The sequence below is a fragment of the Diadema antillarum genome, unplaced genomic scaffold (assembly GCF_040938485.1).
Source record: "Diadema antillarum isolate AM-2024a unplaced genomic scaffold, OU_Dant_1.0 seq00001870_RagTag, whole genome shotgun sequence".
Classification (NCBI taxonomy): domain Eukaryota; kingdom Metazoa; phylum Echinodermata; class Echinoidea; order Diadematoida; family Diadematidae; genus Diadema; species Diadema antillarum.
This window is the reverse complement of record NW_027272539.1, coordinates 293,592-304,100: the sequence shown is the minus strand read 5'-3', so window position 1 is coordinate 304,100 and position 10,509 is coordinate 293,592. Positions and strand designations below refer to the sequence as shown.

Sequence of the window (10,509 nt, the reverse complement as noted above, 5' to 3'; positions counted from 1 at the left end):
AATATTTAGGCCTATTGAGGAATTGATTTGATCTCATCACATCAGTATAATCTTCTTCCTACAATCAGACAAAATATCATTAATGTTTCAAAAGAGGACCTATTTCCGGCCGATCGAGCTGTTAGCCTGTGTTACATAACTTATTTTATGCATTTGTGAGGGGGTTGATTGATTGGTGAGTGTTTGCTGTTGTTGTTGTTGTTGTTGTTGTTGTTGTAATGTGTTGCTGGATGATAATAGATGTTCATCTTTGGAAAGGTCCATCATCCACCAAAAAATATTAATTTGAAGATATGACTAAGATCTCTGTAAGTGTACGAATATATTCACGTGAGCCGGCGTGACACGTGTGTAGCCAGTTCCTATAAGACCCTCGCGTAATCTTCATTCAACGTGTACTAGTCTTCTAGTCGCTTATAATATGAAACTAAAGATTTTTGTTTATTTGTTTTACATGCTACTGGCGAACAAACAATGTCGGCTACGACTGTGCAGGGTAAATCGCATTACATAATTATGTAGAGTCTATGTACACTCACAAAGAGACATGGAAACAGAGTTCTCAAAAGATATTGTTGATTTAATGAACTTTTGCCACCTCAAAATGAAAACTTACAAAGGGAAAAAAAAAGCAAAATCCCAAATGATTGCAAGCATGCATCAATAACAACAAACAAATTGTAAAGAGTGGCATGAACAGAGCAAAATTACACTTATATAGGCAAACACACGACCGTATTTATTTGACTTAAGATACATCGGGTAAATTTACGCTGAACCCTGAAGTGTTTCTGTTCTTGCAGAGAGGAGGGAGAAAGAGAGACAGAAATAGAGAGAGCAAAGAAAAACTGCGAGAGGACGGAGAAGGATCTCCACGGGCCCCGACGACGCCGACTGGTACTTGGCTATGAAGTCAGCGCGTGGTAGGAGGCGCTCAGCGCAACTTTCCCAATGAATGTGGCCGGGGGCTGTGGATAGGGCGTGAATCGTGGACCGTCTCTGTCCTGAGGCTATCACCAACAGAAAAACAGACTTAACCGTAAGATCTTTGCTCCTGCGCCATTTTCCTCCCATTTTATCTGCAAGATAATCAAAACATAAATTGTATCCACAAGCATGACCCTGACCTTAATCCTAATCCTCACATCAAACTAAACCTAAAACCGCAATACAACTCTAACCTTAACCCTAACGCTATTCAAGTCCTTGGAAAAAATAAGACAGGGGCGATTGTCGCAGGAGTAAGTATCGCGTCACCGCATATAAACTACAACTATGTAGGGGGCTGTAGATTTTTGCAAAGTGGACGTTCAGAGTAAAAGAAAAACAAAGAAAAACAAACAAACAAAAAACAAGCAAACAGAAAAAAACATGTTTTGCGAATGTAATTGATGCCTTATCATGGTATAATGGTATGATGGCTTCATAATAGTTTTTTATAGGTTGCGTCCTCGCGTAATCTAAAGCTACCTTGGCACTTTGCAGCATGACGCAGTGAGAAAGAGGAACCGGCCAATCGCTGTCTAAACGTCCGCGCCGCAAATCTAAAGCTCCCTAATTGAATAAAATGCGGCGGATGAATAATCAGATTCCTTAATCCTACCAAGAGCGGGGATTGATTTATATACAAAACACTTAAACTTCAGTATTGCAATACACAGACAAAACACTTACTTACAATACAATTACACTGTAAATATCAACATCTCATCATTGATTTTGTATTCAAATTATAGGTCCATGTGTACGGAAGTTTTCGATTTGTCTTGATGAAATGCAGTCATCTTTTCACAGGGGCTCGACGCTAACTTGTTTCTTATGTGACCCGCTCAGGTCACAAAAATATTTATATCTGAAATTTTGGTGGCCCGAAAGAGAAATGTAAAGGCCCCCAAAACAGCGAACATTAAAAAAAAAAAAATCCAGTTTGCATTTCCGTTGCTCGATCGGGCCATCGAATGATAAACTTTTTGAAAATTTGGCGGCCCGAGATCAATTTTCAGCGGGCCACCTCGGGCCACCGCATGTGTTGAGCCCTGGCTCCTTCCCATCATTCCAAGTGTGTTCTGCCCTACTTTGGCAAAAGGCAGCAAGTGACATTGAGTACGAATGCTACAAATTGTTTAATGAAGAAAATATGCTTCTGGGTAGGCCCTTCAACATGGAAATTCATGATGAGAAATAATGTCGGTAATGGTGCAAGTAAGTCATATAGTTATGCATTAATGACAGTTCGAAGAATATTGATATTCCCATGAGAAACTCATCATTATGTAATTTGCTCCCTTTTGCCAATGTATATTTAAGATTTGTAGCAAACATGAAAAATCTGGCAAAAGGAAGCATGTTGCAATCATATAATGAGTATATTACTTGCTTCCTTTTGCCAAAGTATTATAGATTTGTAGCAAACATAAACAATTGGCAAAATGAAGCAAGTGGCAATTATATCATGAGAGTGTTACTTGCTCCCTTTTGCCAAAATATATTGTGTGTAAATATAAATGATTTGGTAACGAGAAGCAAGTGACAATCATATCATGCGGTTGTAACTTCCTTCCTTTCCATTTTTTCATGCAATTTTGTGCAATTACTTCCTTTTGCCACCCAAATATCTCAGAAATGGGCCAAAGTTGTAACTTTTGAATTTTTCAGTTAAATAGAGCATGCCTCAAATATGCCAAATCAATAAAAAAGTCAATATTCATTAAACTGTCACTTGCTTCCTTTTGCCATGCGAAATGTGTTGTTCAGGACTGTACAGCAGGATAACATTGAAATAAGTGAAGAGTTTGTTCGCAAAAACCGATAAGTCCATTTTTGAAGATTTTGAAGGACGGTCTCTGTCATAAAGTATAAAATAATACCTTTTAAATGGTATATTGGTCACTACGTACACAGGTATATTTTTGAAGTTATGGTCAAAAGAAGCAAAAATTTTCTTATTATTCTCTTTATTTTTCTTGACCTTTATTTCGCAAATATCTCCATTTGGCAAATATGGACTTATCGGTGTTTGCAAACAAACTCTTCAAGTATGAATGAACAAAGTGAAAGCTTTCTACCACCAATACTACGCATCTTTCTCTAAATGACAGAATGATATTATGAATACTGTGTGTCATGATAGTTTGATAACATCACCAAAAAATTTTCAAAGACATACATTAAAAAAGCTTGAAGCTATTGTTACATTCTTTCTTTCTTTCTTTCTTTTTTTTTTTTTTTTTTCAGCTATGACAACTTAGGGACTACATGAGTGACACTGGCTGTACAAATACCAAGCTGATCAGCTTATACGATGGATGATAATGACATTAATAAAACATATAACACAATAACCATATTAAACATTTAGGTAACTTCAATATAGCTCTAATAGTTTTATATACAGCTTCTTGCTCACCCTATTTCAAGATATACTAGAGACGTGGCATTTCAAGTCTCCTTCGTTTCAACATTTAACATCATTGGTTTTATACACGGCACTGTTTCACTCCAAATTTGCAAAAGAGAAATAAGCCATCACAGACATCAGAAAAGTACAGAACATTATCATATATTAAAATGTGAAATAAAAAGAAAATTACGAGAGAGAGAGAGAGAGAGAGAGAGTCTGATAGAGGTAGGGGAAATAAAAAAGGAAAAAAAGAAAATGTGAGTCGCGATATAATTTTGTTTGGGTGATATCCTGTTTGACAATTTGTATCGAAAATCTGGAAGACCTTCAAGTACAACCACGCAGTGTTTTTTTTTTTACTTTATTTTTACACTGTAAAATCATCGGTGTTAGACTTAACATCGATCAAGCTTCAATAAAGGACCACACCCACAGGTGTAGAAAATGTATTGTGAAGGTGTTAAAAAGTGTTCACCTGGCGCTTCGTGGTGTTAATTTGACACTGTGGCTGGTGATATTTTTGACACTGCGCTAGAGTTAATTCATTAATGACACCGCATGATGTTGATTTGATATTGGTGGTGTTAATTTCAATGGTATAACACCCGTCCAGCTTCAATAGGAGACCACACCAACTGGTGTTACTGTGGTGTAAATGTGTTTACACTTTTTGTTTTTCAAAAATCAAGTACTTTATCGGAAAATTCTTCATCGTCTTGTTCAGAATTAACAAGAAATTCAGTCCCTAAGAAACTACTAGTATTCAAAAAAAGCAATTTTATATTTTGAAATGACACCCGGAGGTGTTAATCTAACACCATGAATGAGCACCGGAAATTTAACACCAGCTCGGTGTTTCATATTTAACACCGGACTTTTTGCAGTGTATTTTTATTTTTTGCAAACTAATTGCTGCATTTTATATCTCCGTACTCATGACAACAGCATCTGTGTTTTAAAATGGATTATCACTGTTATTATTATTATATTCTGTTCCCTGGCTGATCAACGGGCTGCGTGTTTCCACACACAAGGGCGAGTGTAGGATACATTATGAATTAGCAATCACGATTGGTATCTCAATACTAAAGTATAATACTGTATTACTGTTCACTCAAATGTTTTATTCCCATGAGATGTGATTTTTGGAATATCAATGCCAATACACTAAGTCTGTTAAACTTAAATTAGTATTGTGATAACGTGTTTGGAAATAAGCTGAAAGAATAAATAGGCTTGCTTACCACAACAATGCATTTGGCCGGGTTCATTGCTATGGTCTGTCATTATCATTTGTTTTGTTTGTTTGTTTTTTTCTTCCGGTTTCGGTTTTGTCTTACCGCCCAACGAACCTGAAATCGATCGTTGAATTATAGTTATCTATACGTCATGACATTTTTTTAATTTCATTATTATCATTTCTTTTTTTTTGGGGGGGGGGGGGGGCTCGAATGTGTATTAACGTTTTAAGGGTTGCATTTGTGTGTGTGTGCGTGTGTGTGTGTGTGTTCACATATAAAATTGAGGTTTACGTACCAAATCATCTAACCTTTTTCCTTTTCTCACTGCACTGCTTCTCAGTGATGCCATAACTACATGATTGGAATATAAGTGGAGAATGCTCTGGACCATCAGAGACAGTCCCTTTGCATTATTACATGTAAAAACAATGAAACAAGTGATATCGATCGAAAGCATGAAAATATCCTTCACCTTCGTAAGTACTATTTTACTCCGTGATGCACTCGTCACTGCACTGTAATATATATAAAATGGGTTACAAACAACAACAACAGCAGCAATAACAAAAAAGAGAAGTACGGCAGCCAAAATACCTAATGTAAAAAACGAAGACGACACGATACACCATTCGTGTATCTCAACTAATTAATTGTCATTGTATTGCAATTCATATAAGATGAGTTTACCTATGTAGGCTTAGATGTATGCATACACAAAAAGTAGGTTTGTTTACCCCTTCACATATTTTAGACTTACGCTGGAGGGCCGGGGTGGAGAGACAAAACACCCCAAAAAATAAATATTCACAAATCTTCTCTCAAGCACTGGGGCTACGAGTGAGTGAATCGTATAGTTTCGTGTTTGTTTATCAATATAATTGCTATTATGTCCAAACTTGGTAGGTTTTTTTTTGCTAGAGTGTATGAAGATACATATTCATTCAAGTGGTCACCATTGCACAGTAGAAGGTCCAGAGGGGCACATTGTCGTAGGGAGTAGGGGTAGTGGGAGGATCATATGGGAGAGATAGCCTCTAAATTACGGAGTCTTTACAAGTCGTTTTCTCCTAAAACCAGTTGTTACAATGGTAGGCTATACAGTGCTAGGAATAAGTAGGATGCAGTTTTCAATATCTTCTTTAAAACACTTGAACTTTGTCACAAACCTGTACAGACGTTATCACTAGGGTAACAGAAGATGATTTATAAAAATTGCTCGTCACTATGTCTTCATCCAATGGGGACCCAAAAGGACACCAAAATCCCAAAATCAGATAATCATATGGAAATAATCCCCAAATCAAGTGATACCTCCAAGTTTATAGTAGATTCATGGGAGGCCCCATGGTTCCGGGAATGACTTGGTAGCTTATTCTAAGATTTGAACTCATGTTTTTAAAGTGCACGCTCAAACAACAACAACGAATACAAATGAATATACAAATGGACAGATACCAAGGAGAACTCAAATCTCCTCACCCTGGTCCCTACACAGCTGAGCGCGAGATGTTTCTTGTTGCTGATTTCATATTCCATTCACTTAGAATATCACACAAAAGATTTTGTTTGTGTGTCTGTTTTGTGTTTGTGTGTGTGGCTGTTTGTGTGTGTGTTTTACATGCTACAACCATTGACAGCCGAACAAGTGCCGGCCGGCTACGACTGTTCAGGTTAAATCGCATCAAATATGTAGAGTCTATGTGAAGTGCAGAAAGCTATCTCACCACTCTCAAACTCTTGTAGATAGTGCCGCCACGGTGAGAGTTGTATTTTAAAATCAGTAACAAGATTGTACATATGTTCCAAATCACTGGTGTATCGATCGATATTGACGAGATCTTCCTCGCACTTAACCCAGGCTACGATGACCGAATCATCTCTACAGACAGCTTGGTAGGGACTCAAACCCTCCTTCTTCAAGACTTTCTCCTTCTTTCCCGTACAATCAAGGCACACAACACTTACAACAGTCGAGTCTTGTAGAATCAGTTTTCCCGTGTTGTTAAAGAAAAATGATTGCAATGGTATATGTCCACCACACATCATACTTCTGACAGCCTTGCCACCCTGTGGGGTAAATACCTGGATCTTCTTGAATTCGCTATAACCCACGTAGATATTATCATCTTTATCCACAGTGAGACCTCCAGGACCTCCTTCAAAGATACTGATCGTCTCAAACGTGACGTCAAGCTTCTCCCACTGTGGAGTGTAGAGAGACATATTGTTCAGTATATCACGTACAACACTTCGACCATCAGACAGGTATCCAATTCCAAGGACATGAGTGACATTCTTTAGCACGGTCTGCTTTAACTCGCCATCAGTGGAGTAGAGATGGATTCCATTATTATACAATCCCACCGCCATCTTACCGCCTGGTGCACGAGCGATACAGGTCACGCTAGTTTCGCTAGGGAGCTCTACGTCTGCTTTGACATCCCAGGGAGGTGAGACGTCACCTCCCTGGACGTCCCACGTACAACCTTCCAACTCTCCGAGACAAAGTTCATTGACCTTCTCGTGTCTACGGAATGAAATCTTCCGAGTTTGTTCTGTCATACCTCTCGGTGATCGGTCATCAGGATCATCTCGTCTCAGAAAGCTCTTCAACTTGTCACACAGGGTGTCGTGTGCAAACAAGGCGTCTTTCTCCAGCGGCACCTTCATACCGTTAGTTACCAGCTCTTCCATAGCGGTCATGTGACTGATTGTTTGCCGACTCTCCGTCTCCATGGAGTGTAGTTCCTTCTCGAATTTTTGCGACCATTGTTTCACTTGACTTTTCAGCTCTTCTCTTTTTGCTGACAATAGCTGCATGTATTCCTCGTACGTCTTGTCGATGTCATCATCAAGCTTTCTAAACATACTTGTTATTTCATTGCGTTGTGTCTCTATGAACTCGATATGGTTTTCAATGGTCGTTTTCTTTGATTTTACTCCTTTTTTCAACTCATTGATATTTTCCATTAATTTCTCCTCATGGATAGCTGCCTCTTCGATATCATGTCCTGCTTCTGAGTGTCTTAACATCCCACACTTACAACAGACGTATTCCCGACATCCAGTGCAGAAACACTCCTCGTCATCATTAGGATGTTTCTTACATTTCCGTCGCCTGTTAACCTGAACTTTTCCCGAGAGCACCTCGCTCATAGCTATCACTACGTGGGTTGAGAACGGTTTCCAGAAAGAGTGCCCTTTCTCACATGAATCACACAAATATTCCCCACAGTCCTGACAGTAGGACACAGCTGGCGACTTGTCCATCTCACAAACTGTGCATGTAGGATTCTTGGTTTTCACTTCGTCAACGAGAAAACTCAACGGTACGTTTGTTTGTAACTTGTCCACATCTCCACCGGGTATGAGCGTTTCTTTCCTACATATAGGGCATGTTATAGTTTCCTTGTCGGACTGAGTTTGAGATATTCGTTGAAGACATTCTTTGCAAAACGTGTGAGAACATGTGAGTAATTTAGGTCGGTTGAAAAGCGTCAGACAGATAGGACACTCCAGATTCTGGCTGCTGATCTGATGAACCGTTGCCATGGTGTCTGTCTATCTAATAGCAAAAGAAACATAACAGTGGTAAACACATTGGTAAATAGCACAAAACTGAAATTAGCGTTTCATAGATAGATAGAAGATACCATACGACATACACACATGAACACATACACACAAACACATATACAAACACATAACAGACTTTTATACACACACATGCACACACACACACCAACACGCACACACACACATACATACATACACACAAACACACCCGCACCCATACACGTCTCATACACGCCCTCATCAGTGTACAGCTGTATATACCCCTACACATATCCACACCCACAGCGTCAGTGTGCGGCTGCGCACCAAAAACAGTGATGCATATCCACCCACTGCAAAAGCATACCACATACACATACCCAGACAGACAGCATAGACACACACACACACACCCGTACCAAACTTCCTGTCCCCCTGTCCCGAAACTTGTGCGCACATGTCTGCATCAATTGAGAGAGAATGCATGTATGCCCAATTGCGCACGCAGTACATGTGCAGGGATGTTATTCAAATATTGCTGTCTATGAATTCATAAAAGAGATAAAAAGGAAATACATGTATGTTAAAATCCATTACTGCTGCCAAAATTGGGGTATAAAGTATAGGCCTACATTACAAACATACAAACCAGTACTTTTAAATCACCAACAAATTGACAGATTATGATACCCCTATATTCCAAATATGTAAATATCATCCACTAAAAAAAAAGTTTGGTGTACGCCTGTGTGTGTGTGTGAGTGCATGTGTAAAACATGCACATGTGTAGAAATACTTGTACTTTCCTATATACCGATATAATATTAAATATCCTAAAAATCCAATCCTATCAAGTTATACACACAGACCAAACTTATACATCACCAGAAAATGCCAGATTATTACACCCCTGTATCCAAAAGTGCAAATATTGTCCACTTAGGAAACTAATGTCAGGCATTTAAATAAGAACAGTGTATCTATGTATACTATATCCTATATCGATCCTTAAAAAGATAATGGTACAAGATCCATACCTTCTACAAATTTGGTATAATTATACATGTATAACGATGTACATGTGTCAAAGTGGTACAGTAGAGTACAGCACACTCATCTAAACACAGCTCCTCTACCATCAATACATGATATTTTATGCAATTCACAGCTGCTAGGTGTGTGATAGAAATAAAATTTAACAAAACGTGTAATAATTATGTATTCTCATATACCACCTTAAATTATTCAAACCAAGTAATTGTGTCAGTGAGTATGGGTGTGTGTGTGTGTGTGTGTGTGAGTGTGGGTTGGTATGGGTGTGCGTGTATTGTTTTTGAGTGTTGGGTGGGTAGGGTCCCGAACCATGCGTGCTTTTAGTTTTCATTAATAGAGTTTCATTAACTGAGTTTACTGAGATAATTGCTGAAACCAGAATCTCTTGGAACAAGACACATGTACATGTGCAGGGACCAAGTGCAATATTTTATGATTATTAGAATACTCGTACTTGATGTACTTTGTTTAGTGTTATGTTACTTGTCTTTCAGTTATGTATACATTCATTTTCCTTTACATGTAGAATTTTGAAATGGCGACTGTTGAGAAGATTTTAATGCCTTAGTGCATGATAATAAATGATTTGAATCTTGAATCTTCAATCTTGAAAAAGAGAGAGTTCATGCGAAGCATGATATTAGAATTAATGCATTCTTAAAAATGAACAACAGAACGAAACACAATTTAACAGGTGTGTGTTAATGTTGTTTAAAAAATGATTACTGAGGAAACTTTATTTCTGGGCTAACTAAATCTGATTGATAGACATTCACGTGTTAAGTGAACTTATCGTATAGGATGGAGCGACATAGAATAAAATCAGGTATTACTTGTTAATAATCCAAAGGAATATTCGTAATACAATAATAAGTTGCATTAAGATGCACTCATCAAAACTATATACTATAATTCAATAACAATAAAATTGTACGCAAAGAAAAAACTAGCAATTATTACAATCCCATGTCCTTTTCCCTGCCTGTATGTCATGTTACAATGTTTCCTCCAATCCATAGAAATTTGATTAATAATGATGATGATAACAAAAAAGATGATAATGATAATGATAATGATAATGATAATGATAATGATAATAATAATAATAATGATAATAATGATAATGATAATAATAAGTTATTTTGGCTTCCTTAGTTTTGGTAGACTCTCGAGAACTTTATTCATCTACCTCATACGTCAAGAACAGAATAAGGCACAAAGTCTTTTAAATTTTATTAAATGTTGTTAAATTTTGCCCTC

At 37.7% G+C, this 10,509-nt stretch overlaps 1 protein-coding gene across 1 annotated transcript; it reads right to left on the bottom strand.

Annotated features, from left to right (window-relative positions):
* Positions 1 to 905: 905 nt before the first annotated feature.
* LOC139712871 (uncharacterized) lies at positions 906 to 7,911 on the bottom strand. The gene is made up of 2 exons (XM_071624651.1): positions 6,724 to 7,911; positions 906 to 1,010 (listed from the first exon to the last, which is right to left on the bottom strand). Exons 1-2 carry the CDS (start codon positions 7,909 to 7,911, stop codon positions 906 to 908), a joined length of 1,293 nt encoding a protein of 430 aa, XP_071480752.1.
* Between the last annotated feature and the right edge of the window lie 2,598 nt (positions 7,912 to 10,509).

Excerpts from the sequence above, each read along its gene's own strand:
- LOC139712871 (XM_071624651.1), bottom strand. The coding sequence starts at position 7,911 with ATGGACAAGTCGCCAGCTGTGTCCTACTGTCAGGACTGTGGGGAATAT. Across the intron at positions 1,011-6,723 it reads GCGAATTCAAGAAGATCCAG|CCTCAGGACAGAGACGGTCC; the intron begins GTATTTACCCCA and ends TGTTGGTGATAG.